This window comes from Doryrhamphus excisus, linkage group LG4 (assembly GCF_037039965.1).
Source record: "Doryrhamphus excisus strain RoL-2023G ecotype Guam linkage group LG4, RoL_Dexc_Guam_v1.1, whole genome shotgun sequence".
Taxonomy (NCBI): domain Eukaryota; kingdom Metazoa; phylum Chordata; class Actinopteri; order Syngnathiformes; family Syngnathidae; genus Doryrhamphus; species Doryrhamphus excisus.
The window spans coordinates 11,307,075-11,327,500 of NC_136360.1; the positions used below are offsets into that span (position 1 = coordinate 11,307,075).

The 20,426-nt window shown below is 45.4% G+C and overlaps 5 protein-coding genes across 7 annotated transcripts in view; 4 read left to right on the plus strand and 1 right to left on the minus strand.

The window, feature by feature from the left end:
• Positions 1-358: 358 nt before the first annotated feature.
• slc30a7 (solute carrier family 30 member 7) lies at positions 359-6,669 on the plus strand. Of its 2 annotated transcripts, XM_058074014.2 has the most exons (11): positions 359-532; positions 685-786; positions 1,204-1,317; positions 1,399-1,486; positions 1,557-1,686; positions 2,602-2,826; positions 2,897-2,935; positions 3,809-3,944; positions 5,709-5,799; positions 5,866-6,015; positions 6,089-6,669. In XM_058074014.2, exons 1-11 carry the CDS (start codon positions 453-455, stop codon positions 6,134-6,136), a joined length of 1,203 nt encoding a protein of 400 aa, XP_057929997.2. In that variant the 5' UTR covers positions 359-452; the 3' UTR covers positions 6,137-6,669. The 2 variants fall into 2 exon arrangements, with proteins under 2 accessions (XP_057929997.2, XP_057929998.2); XM_058074015.2 differs by lacking the exons at positions 359-532; positions 685-786 and adding an exon at positions 997-1,122.
• dph5 (diphthamide biosynthesis 5) lies at positions 6,628-10,870 on the minus strand. The gene is made up of 7 exons (XM_058074016.2): positions 10,613-10,870; positions 8,981-9,105; positions 8,768-8,876; positions 7,594-7,714; positions 7,228-7,267; positions 7,069-7,172; positions 6,628-6,983 (listed from the first exon to the last, which is right to left on the minus strand). The coding sequence occupies exons 1-7, from the start codon at positions 10,745-10,747 to the stop codon at positions 6,763-6,765; spliced, it is 855 nt and encodes a 284-aa protein (XP_057929999.2). The 5' UTR covers positions 10,748-10,870; the 3' UTR covers positions 6,628-6,762.
• A 3,728-nt stretch (positions 10,871-14,598) lies between these two features.
• Positions 14,599-17,244, plus strand: s1pr1 (sphingosine-1-phosphate receptor 1). The gene is made up of 2 exons (XM_058073843.2): positions 14,599-14,840; positions 15,384-17,244. Exon 2 carries the CDS (start codon positions 15,469-15,471, stop codon positions 16,564-16,566), a length of 1,098 nt encoding a protein of 365 aa, XP_057929826.2. The 5' UTR covers positions 14,599-14,840; positions 15,384-15,468; the 3' UTR covers positions 16,567-17,244.
• A 238-nt stretch (positions 17,245-17,482) lies between these two features.
• Positions 17,483-18,947, plus strand: LOC131129905 (uncharacterized). The gene is made up of 5 exons (XM_058073845.2): positions 17,483-17,614; positions 17,761-17,793; positions 17,937-18,227; positions 18,310-18,600; positions 18,679-18,947. The coding sequence occupies exons 1-5, from the start codon at positions 17,521-17,523 to the stop codon at positions 18,867-18,869; spliced, it is 900 nt and encodes a 299-aa protein (XP_057929828.2). The 5' UTR covers positions 17,483-17,520; the 3' UTR covers positions 18,870-18,947.
• Positions 18,948-19,050: 103 nt separating this feature from the next.
• The window catches only part of zbtb37 (zinc finger and BTB domain containing 37), a 3,793-nt gene continuing 2,417 nt past the window's right edge, over positions 19,051-20,426 (plus strand). The window contains exons 1-2 of one of the 2 annotated variants that reach the window (XM_058073841.2): positions 19,051-19,468; positions 19,686-20,426. The exon at positions 19,686-20,426 is cut by the window's right edge and continues 198 nt beyond it. In XM_058073841.2, coding sequence (XP_057929824.2) covers positions 19,765-20,426 — 662 coding nt within the window. In that variant the 5' untranslated portion in view covers positions 19,051-19,468; positions 19,686-19,764. The remainder of the gene's footprint in view (positions 19,469-19,685) is intronic. The other variant, XM_058073842.2, reaches the window with a different exon arrangement.

The following is a 20,426-nucleotide window of genomic DNA, read 5'->3' on the forward strand; positions in this document are numbered from 1 at the left end:
CTGCCTTTGCGATCATGTTCTTTAGTATTGATGACATCAGCAGTGCGGAGGTGGGCGGAGCTGAGGGAGTAGGCGTGATCTTATTCTTGGACAGGTTGTGTTGGTTGCCATGGAAGCGGATCTGTTCAGCCTGTCAGCCAATCAATCTTCAGAAAAAATATCCTATCGCACATTTCACGTCTTATTTGAGTAATCAAAATAGAACAAGTTTAAAGGCAAAATACAGACGAAATCTACTTGTGAGCACGCACGAACACAAGATCAGCTTGAGAATGAGTCACGTGGTCCACGCGGGCCTCTGCCGCCACCTGCTGGTCAAAATTTAACACAGCAGTCTGACGGGAAGTACTCTTTCTAGACTTTTATTGTGAAGTACAGATGACGGGAAACATTGAGTTAGCAAACCGTAGCTAGGTCTACTAGTGTGTGTGTGTGTGTGTTCATTTGTGAAAATGTTACCTTTATCAATTAAGGACGACGAGTACAAACCAGCCAAGTTCAATTTGTTGCTGAAGCTGTCGGGATGGATCAGGTAATCATAGTCTGCTCATGATAACACGGCTAATCAGATGAATGCTAAGAGGCTACATCAAATTAAATAGGTGCCCGTCTACCGGATGACCATCCCTAAATGTATTTGTGATCACACTAAGATTCGGCTTCATCGTTTTGGCGTGTTTTCAGGTCAATTCTCGCGGACAAAACCTCCAGAAACCTTTTTTTCTTCTTGTGCTTGAACCTCTCCTTCGCCTTTGTGGAATTAAGCTTCGGCATCTGGAGCAACAGGTAAGATAACATTTAGAATCGCAAGCAGGCTAAATCCAGGAAGAACCTGTAAGGTAACATTCGGAACAATGCAATAGCTAGCGGACTGTTAGCATCCTGCTAACTCTTGTTAGTTCTGCTGTGGATGTGCCACGTATGTGTTAGCATGTGTGTGAGTGAGAGGGGCGGCCAATAACAGGAAGTGATGTGAACCAGGAAGTGCTTAAAATTGCTTCAATCACATTCATTACAGCTGCTATCTAAACCTAACGATTATATGTATAATTGTTAGAATAATGTCAGTATTACTTTTCACATTAGATCATCACGCACTATTTATCAGTTTTTGTTGTGATTGTAAATTTTAACATTGTTTTTATTATCAGTTATCAGTTCCCATGTTGTGGTCATTGTGTGTTTTTGTGTTGTGTGCTCCAGTTTAGGATTGATCTCAGACTCCTTCCACATGTTTTTTGACTGCACGGCGTTGTTAGCGGGCCTGGCTGCCTCTGTCATCTCCAGGTGGCGCTCTAATGACAGCTTCTCTTATGGGTGAGATGCAGTGTGATGACCTCATGAGGTGGCAGGAGGCAGCCTCTCCTTTCAAATTCAATACGTGTGTGTGTGTGTTAGGTACGTCAGAGCTGAGGTTCTTGGCGGCTTTGTCAATGGACTCTTCCTCATCTTCACTGCTTTTTTCATCTTCTCTGAAGGAGTTGAGGTAATACATACACGCACATGCAAACATAGCGATATAATGTAACCTAAATGAGCGTTTGTGTGCACATCAGAGGGCTCTGGAGCCTCCAGACGTTCATCACGAGCGTCTGCTTCCTGTTTCTGTGGCTGGCCTGCTTGTCAACCTGGTGGGAATTTTTGTCTTCCAGCATGGAGGACACGGACACTCACATGGAGATCAAGGTACCACACACACAAAGTGCAATCTCCACATTGCATTTCTTAGGTTCTCTGCCTCGAAAGTCCAACAAAACCTGAAGTTAAGACTTTATCTGACTTTATCTGAATTCACAAATTATTTTTTCTTTCTGTCTTTTGCCACCACAAAAGGGTGATGATAACCGTAGATCAGGAAATATAACTTGCTGCTCAGTACAATACAAAGAATGAAATGTCATAAACATAAATGGAAATCTTTTACACTACAAAACACATTTTAAGTTCAAATGTTAAACTTATTAATGTTTTATAATGGTTACAGTTTGACTATGTAACTGGGCTGTCAAACTTGTGCCATGGAGGAACCATGCAGGTTTTCTTTAAAGCGGTTCACAAAAGCAGGCGATTTTAAGATCAACACCTTCAATTTGAGGGAAGGAGCTCATCAATTAAATCACCTGCTGGAGAAACTGGTCGGAGCGAAAACCTGCAGACTGACACTCGTCCAAATGAATTACTTTTACATGATATCCTACAGTCTGAACCAAAAGTTGACCAGCATCATGGAAGTGTTTGTGTTTAGAGTTTGAATGTTCCCCTACAAGTATGTACTTGAATGACACATGAGGTAAGTCAATGAGAAGAGCTCAGTGTGGTCTAGAATGGCACGCCATGTCATTCGAGAATGATGGTACCTTAGTACATCACATTCTTACATGTCTTCTAGGATGTCAAGGCAAGGAAGCAAGTGATGTAGAATGTTTGTCACATCATACAGAATAAACCTTTATTTAGCCACAAAGTCATATGTTTTTTCCAAAATGTGATGAGTGGTCTTCAAAACTTTTGAACGTGGTGGGTGCTGCTGCCTTCACATGATCGGATGCCGTTGGAGGCTTGGTCAGCCCCGTTAATGTTACGTAACATTTTCATCCTCAGGTCACGGCCACAGCCACTCACTGTTTAACGGCATGATGACTCACAAGGGACACGGCCACCACGGTCATGAAGGACACGATCACCACGGTCATGAAGGACACGATCACCACGGTCATGAAGGACACGATCACCATGGGCATGAAGGACACTCCCACCATGGAAATCACCATGGACACAGTCATGCTGGACACGACGGACACACACACCACGGACACAATCATGACGGTGAGTGACAGGATGGTGTCATTGTGATGATGTCACTTGATGACTGACGTGCATTGCGTTACGTTGACAGACGAGCATCGCCTTGGTTCCAACAAACAGATCCTTCAGGGTGAGCCCCATTATTTCACCATAACATAACTTTCACACTCAGCAGAGGGAAAGAAGCCACCAGGGGGCGCTCATGCACCACTGATGCAGGGTTGACCCCTTATACCGTTGATGACTTCAATCTACCTTTTTGTCATAGTGCAGAGGTAGGGAACCTATGGCTCGGGAGCCAGGTAGGGCTCTTTTGATGACTGTATCTGGCTCTCAAGCATTTCTTACCACAATAAAAATGTATTTTTGCTAACATTTTAAACTAAACATCACAGAAATGACTGTTAAAAATAATATTAAAAATCAACAACTGCATTTTAATTCGTCCATCCATTTTCTACTGCAATACGGCCGACCATATCCATCTTTCCTGATATTTTCCAGGTCAAACATCAAAACTCGATTATTACTGGGTAATGCGGTAGTCTACCTCGGTCATTGAGATGTCAACATGTAAATATAAACTTTTCTCCTTTAGTCAAATAGTCACCTAGCTAAAGCTGCAGAACCAAGCCTTCTGGCAAAGATGGCCAAAAGAATGAAATATACTGAGTATGGTGCAAAACTATGCAGCAGCAGAAGTTGCATTAATGGCAGCAAGTATTTGATTTATTGTTGGACACTGCGCTGCTCACGAAAGTTTGCTGGCCACACCCCATTGGCGTGGGGTAGTGTGCCTGGTCTACATAATTAGAGCCCATTATATCTAAAACTGTTGGTCTTACATAAAAATGCACACATTTGATTGCATTCAATGTTTAAAAAAATGTATATGGCTCTCACAGATACACATTTTAAAATATCTGGCCTTCATGGCTCTCTTAGCCAAAAAGGTTCCCGACCCCTGTCATAGTGTATATGTGTGTTTGTGCGTGTGTTGTAGGCGTGCTGCTGCACATCATGGCCGACACTTTGGGTAGTGTGGGCGTCATCATATCAGCCCTTCTCATGCAGTACTACGACTTAATGATCGCTGACCCCATCTGCTCAATGCTCATCGCTATCCTCATTGGAGTCAGGTGAGGTTCACGCTCACACACACAGTCATGAACTGCATGTCACTTCCTGTTTAGTTTTTTTACTTGAGGTTTTGATGGTGAATGACGCACAAACCAAACTATATCATTTACTTGTGTGTTGTCTTCACATATACAGTATGTGACATCTAAAATATACTAACTAATAGGGGTGTCATGAATCACTCAGTTCACGAGCTGAGACGGTACATGAGATTGGGTTGAGACAAGATTTAAGTAAAGTAACATTAAGTAAAGTACCAAGTAAACATTTTAAAAATATATGACAATATATTGGCATGTACTAATTTAATTTCTACAATGTTATCTTATATTGCTCTCCTCACGAGACTACCAACCTCTATTTCGCCTCCCTCTTCTTTTTTCATTATCATGAGAATGGAAAATAGTCCATAAAATGTGTAGTCAATGATAAATAAAATGCAATATTCACATGCAAAACACTGCCATCATTACCATAACATCATAAACGGAAGTTGTTGCTCCAATGTTTTTATTTTTTTTAATGGATAAGTGTTTAATATGTCAAAGTTGTGCAATGTTGAGTGTTGATAAAGACAAGCAGGGTATAGTTTTCATAACATTCAGTGTTAACTTGCACATTCACAGGGTGCATGCATCACATGATCTATTAGCTGCTTTTAGGGAACTCCTCATAATGCATTGTAATAATTACTTCAATCATTTTTTTGTCAAATACACCAGTCGGGGATGGCTACACTTTTGAACGGATGGAGAATAATATAACATCAAACACCCCCTTTCATCTGACCGCACATTTAGCACAAAGCTGAAAACCAGACTTGACAATGTAAGTTGATAACCACTGTCACAGGACCAATTAGGTCTGATTGCGGCTGTTGAGTTGCATCTTGAGCACAACGCCTAGGTTTGTGGAGCTACTTTCTTTGTATACTACTTAAGTGATGTTCATTGTAAATCAAGTACAATTTAAATGTTGTCACAAAACACAAATAGATCGCCATGCCTTTCTTTTGGATACAAGTTGGATACAGCTGTGCTATCATAACCCTCTACTCTTAATTTGTGTAGTTTATACATGACAGGTTTCTATAACAAAAATATTGAAATTTTATTTAAATTGGGAGTTATAACAATTATAAGAAATAAAAATAAGAAAAAAACAAATGAAGACACGGCAAACAGCACGGCACATGCACAAGCAAATAAATTGAGGTGGGCAAAATTGTCTAGTTGATTTTCTTTTTTTTTTTTTTTATTAAGTGCTGGTTAGCGCGCAGCTTGGAGACCAAGGTTTGATACCCCCCTCAGGCAGCTCTGTGTGGAGTTTGCATGTACTCTGGTTTGCTTTAAAAAAAAAACAACAAAAAAACAAGCAATGTGGTTAGTTAGGAGCTTGTTTTTGTACCACCGGGACGTCACAGGGATATCACCTTCATGGGGTATGTGCTAACTTCAAGTGTCACTGAAACAACTTTAGTCCCTTATTGTCATTATGTCTTGTCCTCAAAACATTGTGGTGGTTGTTTAATGAACATAAACACAGTGTCCAGTCTTATGATGGGAATATCAGGGATCTCAAAGCTAGCCAGGCGACTCAAAGAGTCAAAGAATATTTACTTGAAGTCTTAGTGTTTTTTGTTTTGCTCATTTACAAATCTTCCTGTTATGAAACCAGCAATATTTTAGCAACTGATCCACAGTGGCATCACCATTTCACACTGAGATTCACTCACTTCATGGCAGCTGACCTTTTATCCACAGTGTGGTGCCTTTGTTGCGCGAGTCAATCGGGATCTTAATGCAGAGGACACCGCCATCACTGGACCACACCCTCCCCGAGTGCTACCAAAGGGTAGGTACAGGCTACACCCCCTTCTCCTTCCCAGTCAGCGTCTGATGTCTGAGCTGATGTGTTCAGGTGCAGCAGCTGCAGGGTGTTTACAACATGCATGAGCCTCATTTCTGGACACTGTGCACCGATGTCTACATCGGAACACTCAAACTCCTCGTGGCTCCAGACGCAGACACACGCTGGATCCAGAGCCAGACGCACCACATCTTCACACAGGTCAGTGAGGTCGCTTCAGGCGCCCTCTAATGTCAAAGTGCTGTCAGTGATGTGATATGGTTTCGCTCTACAGGTCGGAGTTCGTCAGCTGTATGTTCAGATCGACATTGCCGCCATGTAGCGGCTCCTCCCCCTTTGGACCCCGGGACCAATTTGCCTGTTGTCTGCTGTGGTGACTTCTGACCTTGGGGTCACAGCAGGACTTTTTGAGGTGGGGCATACTGTGATGAACTCAGACTGTCCCTTTAATTTTGTTGCCTGTTACCCGTCCTTGTCAGCCTAAAAGGGGCTGCCCTTTCCAAGTCTCCCACACGCCCCCCTCCAAGAACCTGTTAACTGGAACAGGGAATTCTGGGAAGTGCCTTCATTAATAATCAGAGCTGAACTGAGCACTGGAGGGACCCGCCCCCATGACAGAGTGCTGCCAGCTGATTGGTCCATGGACTGTGTGTGTGCGTGCCAAAACGTGAACAGTCACAGGGTATCCGTAGAACTGCAACAGTAATAAAAGACTGATCACCTTTATCAATGACATCACAATTATTTGTGCTTTGGACATGAAACAGGAAGTGTGGTCAAATAGAATGTTTGGCATCAAAGATGAAATTGAATTCTACGAGTTGTATTAAAAAAATGCTTTATTTTTTTTCTTGAGGTTCTTTTGCTCACTTCATGTTTAAGCAGGACATAAATGATGTCACATGATCACTTTGCTCCAGGCAGCTGCTTCTCATGTGTGTGCGTGTCCTATGAGCTGTCCACAATGGCCAGGTACCGCAAGGCGTCGGGGTGAGCATGGAGACGCAGCATATCCACCTCCAAGGGGTGGAGTTTGCCAGGGACAATCAACGAATGGAGTGGCGCACCGAGGTCACATGACACCAGTTGCGCTAACGTGGCCGTGCAAATTTTCTGGTCATCAGCGCCAAGCCGAGCTACGCCCACACATACGGTGTCCTCTGTCACACCTGCAGACAGGAAGTCTCTCAGAGGGAGGAGCCAAATAGCTAAGGTATGTTTTTGACCTGAATTAATGTGTAAGATGTATCTCACCTAGCTCCTCCCCTTGCTCGCGCCTCCTCTCCACAATTTGAACCAGCTGATCAGCCGCCTGTGACACACTCATGAAGCGAGGAGGCTCGTAGATCTTTTTCCCTCTGAAAACACACCTCCATTAAGTGTGCCCTCACATGTGTAGTCCATATGTGTTACCTCATCATGTTCTCCACTGACTGTTCTTTGACTTTAAGATCTGCAAGTAAGCACACAGTGCTTCCTTAACTCATTGTCCCACACCTGCTTCTCATGCTAACAGCTATGATGGCCCATCCCCCTTAAAACAAACCCTGCCTCAAATCCCCTTCCCAATTTCATTAGTTGTAATGAGCATGAACATCACAGATGAGACCATTACATATGCATGCAGGCAGACATAGAGCAGCAAGCATCTTTAGACAGTTTTTCCCTTGGGGGTGATGCTCTGGTCCCTTAAGGGAGTCCTGAGAATGATTGATTAGTCTGGTGTGAATAAAATGACACCTGGTGGCCACTGCTGTGTCGTCGTATCAGTGGTCTTACCCAGCAAACAGAGCGTGTGCAGTCCAGCTGATCTGTTTTTACAGATTTTGTCGTAGAAGCTTTCTGGTCTCCATGTGTCTGTCCAGAAGACCACAGAGACAGTCTCCCCAAAGTTGTACAGCTGTCACACACACAAAATATGAGCAAATTATAAAATAAAAACAATCTACAAGCATCTTATCAGTTTAGTAAAACTAGTCACTCACAGGACACAAAGAGGTGATGATGCAACTCCACAATAGAAGTGCGCATATTTAGTGCAGTTTAAACTAAAAAAACAACCACGGGGTGGCAGAAGTGCATTTTATAAGAACTCAGCCTTCATCTCGCCAATTGAAATACACATTGCACAGCAACCAGGACGTAAAAAGGAATCTCGCCGTGTTGTGTGAAAGAAGCTACACATTTAAGGGAAATTTTTGTTTCAAGTTCAGTTTCAAATACTTCACGGTGTTGAACTTGTAAACCAAAAATAATTATTTTCATGTAAATCAACCATTTTTGTGTTTATGTCGTAGCATCATAGTATAAACATTTTGGCTAAATATCTATTGCTAAAGGCTGCACGGTAGTCAAGTGTTTAGCACCCAGACCACACAGCTATGTGACCCGGTTTGATTCCCTGCTCGTGCATCTCTGTGTGGAGTTTGCATGTTCTCCCTGTGCATTTTCTCCGGGTACTCCAGTTTCCTCCCACATTCCAGGTATGGTGTAAATGGTTGTTTGTTTATATGTGCCCTGTGATTAGCTGGCGACCAGTCCAGGGTGTACCCTGCCTCTCCTCCCAAGACAGCTGGGATAGGCTCCAGCATGCCCGCAACCCTCGTAAAGATAAGCGGTACAGAAAATAGATATTTGGCTAAATTTGTGTCTAAGTGAAAGTTACACGAAAAATGTATCTTTTCCCAAAAAGCCTTTTTACTCCCTGATACTGAACTGATATTTTGCTGAAACTTCTACTGCTGATTTAAAACGGGGAAAAAGGTAGAAAAAGCCTTTCTGATGAAAGATGAGTCTAGTCTTTCTTTTGGTATATACCATATCTATATAGCCCAAGAACACAAGAGTCTGTGTGCCTTGAAAAATGCTGCTGATTCATTCATTTCACATTGAACCATTATGGCCATGTGTCTAAAATACAAATGCAGACCTTCGTGGAGGTCATGTGACTTACCTGCAGACCACAGCAGCCAATTGCATTCATGATGGAGGCATTGTGGATGACCTGGTATGATACTCCAGCATGCACTGCTCTAAGGACAAGGTCACTGTGAGTGGTAGCGCTACAATCAAAACAAAATCCAACAAACATGTTATGGTGAATGTTGACTCTTTCTGCAATAAATCGTTTGGACTGAAATGACTGAATGTTCATACTCAAACTCACCCAAAGGGGTCTCCCACCACTAGGAAGGCGACATCTGTCTTGTTGGCGTCCCTCAGGATCTCATCAGCTTCCTGCTCCACCAGATCCCTGTCAGCCAGGATGAGTTCCTTCCCATAGTACTCCTCCTGAACAACCATTGCTGTTAGCATGTTAAACAAGCCAATACTACAACAAAGGTACATACACACTTTGCTAACCAAGCTACCACCATAACAAATAACAGTATATCCATAGCATCCTGGTGTACTGCATCACAGTATGGTACGCAAGGTGCTCAGCAGCAGACAAGAGAGTGCTGCAGATCAACACGGCACAGAAGATCACTGGCTGCTCTCTGCCCAGCCTGGAGGACGTTGCCAGCATCATGAAGGATGCATCCCACCCCGGCAACCACCTGGTTGACCTGCTACCCTCAGGCAGGCGGTACAGGTCACACAAAACCCGGACAAACAGACTCAAGGACAGACAGACAGACTCATCATAAATGAACATTACTTATTTTTGCACTACTAAAACACACACCTCACTGTTATGTATACAATAATGGTCAAACATGCAATACTGGACTATGTGCAATAGGATTCATTCATTCAAGTGAAACTCAGGTACAATACTACATTTTGTTTAATTCCACCTTTTGGTTACTGAAATTCTACATCTTGTTACTGTATAGGTTATTGTTTTTGACTGCAATTCTACATTTTGTCACTGTTTTGGTTATTGTTTTTGATGTACATATATTTACACTTATTCTGAACAGCACCTGACACATTTTTATTTATATTGTTATTCCTTGTTTTATTTTTATCCTTTTCCTTATTCTTAATTTTACTTTACCAAATACCAAAGCTAATACCAAAACAGGCAGGTATGCACGCTGCTAACAATCTCATACCACAATGAAGGATGTATAGAAGCAGCCAATAAGCCAGTATCGCAATAAAGCAGGTAGACTATATACATGCTAATACCACAACTAAGGGTCTATAGTACACACTGCTAAGACTGGGAGTATTCCATTGAAACAAGACACACAGCTAACATGCAAATAACGCAACTAAGCAAGTATGTACACACTGAAACATGCTAATACCACAATGAGTACGGTAAATACTAGTGCTGCTAGTAATAGCAATATTACAAAACCCATATTTTAGCAATGAAAAAATACTGCTGCACTGCAGCATGAAAATATGACACTTTACTTTCTTCCCTGGACATTTTGATATTTTAAAAAATATAAATGGCTACAATGTTGACTGTCCAAACAGATTTTCGCAGACTAATATTTCTTATATATTTTGTAGAACGGTTGTACTTGCCAAAGTCCATGAGTCGAGCACAGCTTCTGTCTCGACTCAAAATGTTAAAGCAATGGGGACCAAAGGCACTATTTTCCGGTATAAAATCTGCTCTAACTCCATTATTTGGTGTCGAGAACTGGATGAGGTATCAAAGTCATGCTCTATCATACACCGTTAATTACAGACTTGATTTTACAAATTTCAAACTTGTGTAACGTTGCTACTAGTAAAGCTAATATGACAAATGGCAAAAGAGGTGTAATGTGCTGTCATGAGGACATTGGGTATTTTTTAAAATAGATAAAAAAGAAGGGGAAATCGAACTTACCAAAGCTTCCTTGCCCACAGTCAGCATGGAGGTGTAGGCCTCCAAGTAGACCCGGGAGCAGTTCCTCAGGGCCCGCAGACCTTTCACTGTGATATCGGTGGCGTCTCCAAGACCCAAACCGATCAGGTAGAGCATCCCTATAGGAAGACTTAACCCAAAAGGAAGCGAAATAAACCAATAAAAATACTTTGAGCCTATCTTCCCTCACGTGTGCACCGCCGATGTGGCTTGATTTCCGTGTGTCGTAAATTAACACTTTACGACAGTCGCAATACGACCTGTTCGGCTTACCGCTGCAAATCCATATGAAGATCAAAGATTCTGATTATTTTTTTGTATTCAATGTTCTCTGACAATGAAATGCACTTTTTCTGCACATTTAACCAACCAGTTCTGTTGGGGTTTTCTTGTAATCATAAAGATTTACATAAGGTCATGAATACAAGTGTAAATATTTTTACAGGAGTTATTTAATTTTGCTCGAAACATTAATAGCATAATTATGATGTTATGTATTTCAGGTGTAACCATAGTGACAACTTTATTGATTACATGATGGGTTCCAATGGAATATCTTCATCCAAAGTCCACAAGGAGGCGTGGTCATCACCCACATACTGCCAGAGCAATGGCCACCATCCCATAGCCATTTCCATGGTGACAGCGTGTGAAAGCACTCAGGATGTGAATGAAGTGGCGACGGGAAAAAAAGTCTCTCTCTTTCCCGTTCACCCTTTGTTGTGGTAAACAAGCCTTGCTGGACCCTCCAATGTGCACACACACATGCATCCTCTCTCTCTCTCTGTCTCTCTCTCTCTTTCTCTCTCTCTCTCTCTCTCTCTCTCTCTCTCTCTCTCTCTCTCTCACACACACACACACACACTTTTAACTGGAAACCAGTTAATGGCTGGGATGCTTGGTGGGTTGCATAATAGAAGCGAGAGAGGGGGGGGGCTGTGTTTTGTTCAGTGTCAGTCAAGCAAACACGCTAATGTTAACTGTTTCTATTCACATTTTGATGGACTGCTAGAAAGACACTTTTGATTCCTGAATACATCAGCAGGACTATCAGCTCCTCACTTGTACCACAAGTTGGTCTGCTGCTAATGGAGCTAGCTGCTAGCATTACCTTGACTTTCATTCAAAATTTGAGCTCCCTACTAATGTAGCGTCTCATCAGCAGTCATTTAAAATGAATCTGGTCGAAGATGCAGGTTGTGGTTGCATTCTCAGAACTGGATGAAGAACTTACACAAGCCACTGGAGGAGGGAGGGCTCTCTCCCACACAGTTGTGACAAAGGGGGTCCATTGAGTCAGTTGTGCATGTCTAATGAACAGTGTTGAATGCAAAGAGAACCCTCAAGAGGCCCCAACACCACCATCAACCCCTCCACCCCCTACCCCAGCTCACCTCAGCGCCCCCCACCCCATATCCGGGCTGGACCTTTCAGCACCAAAGTGAGAACCTATGGAGTAGAACCTCAAAATAAAACTGATATGAGAGGGAAAAAAACATTTGCATCACAACAAAATTACACCACCCATAACGATTGACATGATTTGACCCATAACAACATGACTCCATCCATAAGGACTGACACGACTTCACCCGTGACAACATGGCCCCCACCATTAGAAAAATATGACTCCACTTTCAACGACTGACATGACTCTTTTCATGATGACAACATTACGACTGGAACATGATTCCATACATAATGTTGACATGACTCCACTCATAATAGCTGACATGACTCCTCTCATGACAACTGACGTGACTCCACCTATGCCGACTGACATACTACTGCCATGACAACAACCGGACTTGGCCCATGACTGTAACATGATTCCAAACATACCACTTACGTGAGCCCACCCATGTGGATTGATATGACTCCAACCATAATGACTGACATGACTGTATCCATGACAACATGACTCACTCATAACTACTGAAATGACTCCACCCATGATTACAACATGACTCCACCTATACTGACTGACATGACTACACCAATTACAACAACAGGACTCATTTTATGACGACTGACATAACTCCTCCCATTACAACAGACATGACTCCACCGATAATGACTGACATGACTCCTTCCATGACAATGAACATGACGATTGATTTGACTCCAACCGTAATGATTGACATGACTGTACCCATGACAACATGACTCACCCATAACGACTAAAATGATTACAACATGACTCCACCAATACTGACTGACATGACTACACCCATGACAACAACGGGACTCCTTTTATGACAACTGACACGACTCAACTGATATGACTCCTTCCATGACAACAACGGGACTCCTTTTATGACAACTGACACGACTCAACTGTTATGACTCCTTCCATGACGACGGACATGACAACTGACATGACGATTGATATGACTCCACCCATAACAAATGACATGACTGCACCCATGACAACAACATGACTTGGTCCATGGCGACTGTAACATGATTCCAACCATACGACTGATGTGAGTCCACCCATGACGACTGACATAACTTTATCCATAACCTCTGTCATGACTCCTCTCATGACAACTGGCATGACTCCACCGATGATGACTGATATCCATCCACCCATGACAACAACATGATTCAACCCATTGAGACTGTAACATACCAACCATAACGACTGACATGACTACACCCTTAACGACTGTCATGACTGCACCTGTGAATCCAACCCTAAAGACTGACATAGAGTGACTGACTCCACTCCATGTTTGGCATGACTACACCCACAACAACATGCATGATGACTATGACGCCGCCTACAACGAGTGACATGACTGCAGTCATGACAGTATGGCTTCACCCATGGCAAGATGACTCCCAAGATGACACTGACATGACTCCACCCATGATAACATGATGATACAACATGATAACATGACTCCACCCATGACGTCTGGCATGACTGCTCTCACAACAACATGACTCCATCTACAATGAGTGACATGACTATACTCATGACAATATGGCTCCACCCATGGCAACGTGACTCCACCCATAACTGACATGACCCCACCCATGGCAACATGACTCCACCCATGACCAATGACATAACTCCACCCATGATGGCTGACATGAGGGGGGGGGTAAAGGTCCTTGGGGGCTCAAAGCAAGGAATTAATAGGGCCCCCACCACATCCATGCACACCAAAAAAAATGTTGTACACAATTTGTGGGATAACTCCTCTTCATCGTGTCTCTCTCAAGTGGGGAACTCGGTGGCCAATAAACAAACAAACCTTGCGGCTCGCAGACAGCGCTGAAGGCAGATTGGGCTCTGCAGGGCCCCTCAAGGGGGTTTGCTATGTCGTTGTTTCATAATTGCATTGTAAATGCCCATTGTTGCCGTTTCTGTGCAGTACATGTAGTAGCACTTGGGGCACCCGGTCTCGCAGGCCTCCCTAGCGGGGGCCCCCTAAAAGCTGGGGCCCCAGGCAAATGCCTGGTTTGCCTGTTGGCACGCCACACCTCTGCCAATGGCAATAGTTTTAATGCCTCCACACATGACAACAACATGACTCCACCCACAACGACTGTCACATGACCAAAAACACTTCATGTCCTTAATGAGTTTGTTCAGTTCATCACAGTTGTGCCTTTATTTTGTTAAATCAAAAACTGGTTCTTCACTTCCCTGCGCTTGTTGCCACGGTGATGCTCAGTTATGTGGACTTGGAGGAAAGACCCCTTTGTTACACACACCCCCCCCCCCCCCCTTCTCACTGTCAGGAGCAAACAGAGCGTGGAGGTCCCATGTCCAACTTCAGCCTGTTAGCCTAGCTTAGCACTATCACAATAATCATTAGCAAACTGTTAGCATAGCTCACTGGCTAAACTCATCCTCTGCCTGACAGTTAGAGGTGGTGGCCCACAGCAGGGTGGGGGAGAGCAGGTGCACGCAGAGAAATAAATTGATTTTTAAACTTATTCTTATTTTTGGATATTTCATGTTTTTGTAACAATACGTGTTTCTTGTTCTGTCAGAGTAAAATAATGTTAGACAAAGATGATAGAGAAAACACAGAATGAACGATCGTTCAATTGATGAAACATCTTCATCCTCCTCCTCCTCCTCTTCCTCTTCAGTGCGTGTGTGCACGCCTGCTCGCCCGCGTGCGCGCATGCATGTGCGTGTGCTGTCGTAGCGGTGGAGGCTGCGTGTTGTTTCTCTGCGGACTCGAAGGTAAAAAAAAACACTTTTTTGATACTAAATCGTCTTGAAATTGAAACTGGGACATCAGCATTTCAAGTTTAGCCCTTCCAGTTAGACTAACGGAGATTAACCGCTCTTTTTACATTTTTAATAATTGCGCCTTTTATGTTTTGAACTTTGTCTGCCGCTAAATGATCAATTAATTGAGAATGGTTTGGCTTTTGAGTCAATTGAATCTGTTAACCTATGATTTATTCATGTTTGTCAATCATAAAGTCACTTTTTAGTGATGAACTAACCAACTAGCTAACCAACCAATTAACTAGTTTGCTAATGTCAAGTTCATGTCAAACAGCGCTGAACAAAATTAGACTTTTTTATTGGTTAATAGCTTCAGATTCAATTTGACTCCGCCTCTCACGCTGGTGCAGCTGGCAAGGTCAACGTGCACGTGTGTGCGCTCTAACATAAACTGTCCAATCACAGAGCTTGTCCTACAGCTCATGTGACGTATTTTTTTTCGATGCAAAGATGTCCTCTGCCACTTCTAAGTGTGTCCAGTGTGTCCCGCAGGATGTTTGGGCACCCTGGTGCTCCCCCCGCTGGCAGACGGGCGTCATGACGCACTGAAGGCGAGCTAACCCGTCAGAGCCGGGTCATGGCTGACCCCGCCTACTCCGACCTGATCGCCAGGCATTACAATTACACAGGCAAATTCCGCAAGTTGGATGGAGGCTCGGGCCTGAAGGCTGATTCAGTGATCTTCATTGTGGTGTGCTGTTTAATCGTTCTGGAGAACCTGCTGGTCCTGGCCACCATTTGGAGGACCAAGAAGTTCCATAAGCCCATGTACTACTTCATCGGGAATCTGGCGCTGTCCGACCTGCTGGCTGGCATGGTCTACACAGCCAACATCCTGCTGTCAGGCGCCAACACCTACAAGTTGACGCCCACCCAGTGGTTCCTGCGTGAGGGTTCTATGTTTGTAGCACTGGCGGCGTCCGTTTTCAGCCTGCTGGCCATTGCTGTGGAGCGTCACCTGACCATGCTAAAGATGAAGTTACACAACAGTGGCAGCGCCAGCCGTGTATTCCCGCTCATCAGCGCCGTGTGGATGGTGGCGGCACTGCTGGGTGGGCTGCCGCTGATGGGCTGGAACTGCATCGGCCAGCTGAGCCGCTGCTCTACCGTGCTGCCGCTCTACCACAAGACCTACATCCTGTTCTGCACCACTGTCTTCAGCGTCATCCTCATGGCCATCGTGGCACTCTATGCCCGCATCTACGCACTGGTGCGCGCCCGCAGTCGTCAGCTGGTCTTTCGCAAGGCGCCCAACGGCGGCAAGAGCTCAGAGAAATCCATGGCACTGCTCCGGACCGTCATGGTGGTGCTGAGCTGCTTCATCGCTTGCTGGGCACCACTTTTTGTCCTCTTGCTGCTGGACGCCGCCTGCCACACACTCCATTGCTCCATACTCTACAAGGCGGAGTGGTTCCTGGCGCTCGCTGTCCTTAATTCAGCCACCAACCCGCTCATCTACACGCTGACCAGCAATGAGATGCGCCGTGCCTTTCTCAAGACGCTGCTCTGCGGCGCCACTAGCCTGCGCTCCGCCGCCGCCAGCCTTGGCCGGCCCGGCGTGGGTGCAGAGTTTAGCCGCAGCAAGTCAGATAACTCCTCCCACCCCAACAAAGAGGAGGTGGAGTATACCCCAAGTGGGGTGAGGGGGGCCGAGGTCACCTCTTCTTCATCCTAAAAGTCGCACCCCCCATGAACCTTGAAGTGCAGCATCCTCAGACTGGCATCAGCATAGTTTATATAAACACCTCACCTGCAGCAGACAACACCCCCTCGCCGCTGGTTTGACCAGGTGACCTGAAAACTGCAACTTGGTGTAGAAGTTTGACTAGGAAAAACCTTGGGCCGTCCTGCTGCAAATGATTTGGTCACGTGACTCTGGCAGGTGAGTTCACAGCTCAGCTGTGACACGCCATGCCTCACTTCCGTCTACTGCCTTTTTGACGTATCGTTCCATGTTATGTGTAGCGTGGTGCTGAAATTGTGTTCACGTCGTTCCCATCCTGCCACGACCATTTCGTTTTTCATGTTGACATTTTTGTAGTGATGTGATGTCTCTTGTGCGTTTTGCTTTTCACATTTCATCGGTTCCCCCGTCGTCTTTGTTTCAACTTAGTTTTGAAAGTCACTTAAGATTTGTACCATGTCCAACTGTCCAACTTCCTGTGTGCTTGTGTGTAGTCATGTTGCCACAGTAACTTGCTGTGATGATTTTATTGATTAATTGTCTCTGTTTAATTTTCATAGTGTTTAATAAAGACACAATAATTAGAAGTCAGTCTGAGAGGTTTTTCTTCCAAAATCCCAAACCCCTTCACATTTGACCCCACCAACGTCCATGCACCTTTGGCATGTCAAGAGTGTTTTATTTATATTTCACTTTCAAAACGCCATCATGGTGTTCATGATTCACCTTTGTGTGTGTGTTGGGTTGGAAGGCCTTGAACCAGGACTATGTAGACCAGGCATACTGTAAATTGAACCTTGGATGACTTTCAGCGTTTGCTGTCCCCTAGTGGCCACTTTACGAAATCAGAGATATCTGATTTTTGTTATTTTCAATCTTCTCCAGATAGGTCAAAGGTTATTGTGTAGGCGGGGCCAGGGGGTGTGTTGACTTGTTGAGCGGTTAATGTTCCAGCACAAGTTGTTCTGTCAGAACTCGTCCAGACTTCACATGGACCACATGGACCCCAGCGTGCTCTTCCTCACTTTCACTCTTTCTTGTGAGTCCAAATCCTGATCAAGTCTCAAATTAGTATTATTAACAATGTTTGTGAAGTTCTCAACTGCTAATGTCTTTGTGACGAACAAGAACATGAACACAAATTAAGTCCCGATGAAAGAACTGCTGACTTGGTTTCATTGACAGGGGGTTCAGCTGCAGCCAGGTCCACATGGACGGGTAAGTCACTGTGAGTCACTCTGTACTGTCTGTTCCCTGGTTTAAAACCTGGTCTGTAGCAGAGTGAATTTCGTATGTATGTATGTTATCTAGTATATAACCAGGTCGATAACTTATTTGTGTACATGTGCTGCTGTGCTCAGACAAGCCTTGGATCCTGGTCAGTAGTTCAGACATAAAGGTGGGGGAGAATGTGGAGGTCAGTTGCACGCTGCCAATCGACTACAGAGGAGGCGAGTGTCGTCTCTACCGAGGAGACTCTCGTTTCCCCTTCAGACAGAAGACGGCATTGGAATTCATCTGCGTCTTTAGTCTGTCATCCAGTGTCCTTCTTGGACCGTTGCCGGTCGGCAGTGTGGTGTCCCTGAGGTGCGACTACCAGCTGCAACAGTACACGTCTGTGTCTAGCGATGGCGCCAGTGTTGTTGTTTGGGGTGAGTCCATAAAAGGTTTTGTCACTGTGCAGTGTTGTCATCATCTATGGTTCTGGTTTTGACATGTACTTGACTTCCCCAGGTACAAGTCCCAGTCCCACGTTGTCAGTCAGCCACCCAGTCGTCTCTCCAGAGGACAACGTGGAGGTCATCTGCTCTCCACCGCACCTGCCTGTGTACAAATGTCACTTCTACAGAGACCAGGACCGCATCGCTGAGGGACCCTGCCGACGTAACCTGACAGGCAGCCAACTGGCCATCTGGGCAAAACCTGCCGTGCTACTTCCTGTCAACCTAACCTGCCGCTACCGACCCAATGAAGACCTTTACTTTAACTCTGATGCTAGCAACAACAACATGCTGTTTGTAGTCGGTAACGTAGTGCTGATGCTCAGGCTGCTCAAGCTAATGCTCGTGATGGCTCTTTGACCTCATCTGTTTTGATGTGCAGACGCCGCACAGGCATCGTCCTCACTGGACTGCAAAGTTCCGGTCAACTCAGGGGAACTTGTGGCATTCCGAGGGCTCAGCTGGACGTTCGCAAGTGGCAGCGGGACAAAGGTCAAAGTTCACGGGACAGACAGTGACATGCAGCTCAACTCCATTTGTGACCTTGCACCACCAGAAAAATGCTGTGATTAGAACTGACTGATCATAATAAAACATTCCAAAAAATACTATTAAATATCACTGACAGAGGTCTAATAAACAATGTTTACTCGTTCTTCCAGTGTTGCCATGGTGACCAACAATGCACGCCATCAGCTTGTTTCATTTGTTCATGTCAAGGGGATACACGCGCACGCGCACGCGCGCACAATGACAGTTGCATGTTGGGAGGAGGAGTCTGTGAGGAACAAGTGTCACAGCCTTGCTTCCCGGACATACACTACACTTCCCATCATGCCCCGCGCCTTTTCTTCCCTCCCTCCATCCTCCCTTCCTTCCTTCCTGCTACCGTCCAACAGAAAGATGTCGAGCGGCCCAGAGACTCCGAAACGAACCTGAACAGAAACATCTTCCAGCAGAATGGCGGCATTGTGGCGGCTGGCGGGGCGGAAGCCTATCTCAGCGTCTCTTTTTCGGCCTTGAACCACACACAAGCGCCGCTGGAGCTTCGGAGTACTGAACCGAACCGAACCGAGTCGAGCTGAGCAGAGCCTCCGTCCCGCCAGTGATGGCCAGCGGTTTGCAGGACTGAAGCGTCCCTGAAAGCAGACCTGATCCACGTCCACCTTCAGGTGAGCTTAGCACACATGTGGTCTGGTTGGGAGCCTTGTTAGCAGACCGGAAGTGCTAATAGTACGGGTCAATTTGATGGTCATCAGCTGACGCATGACGTCACAGCTCAGTGGGTGGATCCAGGTCTGTATTTACCCCCCTAAATTCTAAATTAACAAGAATGTCCAGTGTCCCATGAGACACACTTCCTGTTTACACTTCTGATTACTCGCCCAGGTTCATCAGTCAGCTGTAATCCAGATCTGATCCAGGTTTGGTAACCCTAATCAACAATCTGATCGATGTTTGCAGCGTCATGGAGCGCTCCGGCAGCATTCAACTGGACATTCCGGACTTCAGCAATTCAGTTCTGTCCCACCTGAACCAGCTACGGGCCCAAGGGCGCTTGTGCGATATCGTGGTCCATGTTCAGGGTCAGAGCTTCCGGGCCCACAAGGTGGTACTGGCTGCAAGCTCGCCATATTTCCGGGATCACATGGCCCTGAGCCAGATGAGCACAGTGTCGTTGACAGTGATCCGAAATCCATCAGTATTCGAGCAGCTGCTGGGATTCTGCTACACAGGTCGTCTGAGCCTGCAGCTGTGTGACATCATCAGCTACCTGACAGCCGCCAGCTTCCTACAAATGCAGGACGTCATCGACCGCTGCACGCACATCCTGGAAGGAATCCACCTCAAGATCAGTGTGGCCGACCCGGACCAGCGTACTGCAGACCAGGATGCGGTGTCACCACGCCCCCGAACCCTGGAGGCACCGGTCAGAGGAGCCCGTCAGGCTGGACCGCCACCGCTAGGCTCAAGCGCCGAGGCAGCCAGCCCCGGCGAGGAAACACTCAGCCCGACAGTTGGAACTGGCGGGCTGGAGCAGCCCGCGGCCTCAGTTAGCCGGGCTCCCAAAGAACCCATTCTTCGCATCAACCGGGCGGGCCAGTGGTACATGGAGACTGGCGGCGAGGT

Excerpts from the sequence above, each read along its gene's own strand:
- slc30a7 (XM_058074014.2), top strand. The coding sequence starts at position 453 with ATGTTACCTTTATCAATTAAGGACGACGAGTACAAACCAGCCAAGTTC. Across the intron at positions 1,687-2,601 it reads ACACTCACATGGAGATCAAG|GTCACGGCCACAGCCACTCA; the intron begins GTACCACACACA and ends TTTCATCCTCAG. Across the intron at positions 2,936-3,808 it reads CAACAAACAGATCCTTCAGG|GCGTGCTGCTGCACATCATG; the intron begins GTGAGCCCCATT and ends CGTGTGTTGTAG.
- dph5 (XM_058074016.2), bottom strand. The coding sequence starts at position 10,747 with ATGCTCTACCTGATCGGTTTGGGTCTTGGAGACGCCACCGATATCACA. Across the intron at positions 7,715-8,767 it reads TTGGCTGCTGTGGTCTGCAG|CTGTACAACTTTGGGGAGAC; the intron begins GTAAGTCACATG and ends TGTGTGTGACAG. Across the intron at positions 7,268-7,593 it reads GCACACGCTCTGTTTGCTGG|ATCTTAAAGTCAAAGAACAG; the intron begins GTAAGACCACTG and ends GCTTACTTGCAG.
- s1pr1 (XM_058073843.2), top strand. The coding sequence starts at position 15,469 with ATGGCTGACCCCGCCTACTCCGACCTGATCGCCAGGCATTACAATTAC.
- LOC131129905 (XM_058073845.2), top strand. The coding sequence starts at position 17,521 with ATGTTCCAGCACAAGTTGTTCTGTCAGAACTCGTCCAGACTTCACATG. Across the intron at positions 17,615-17,760 it reads CCTCACTTTCACTCTTTCTT|GGGGTTCAGCTGCAGCCAGG; the intron begins GTGAGTCCAAAT and ends TTTCATTGACAG. Across the intron at positions 18,228-18,309 it reads CGCCAGTGTTGTTGTTTGGG|GTACAAGTCCCAGTCCCACG; the intron begins GTGAGTCCATAA and ends TGACTTCCCCAG.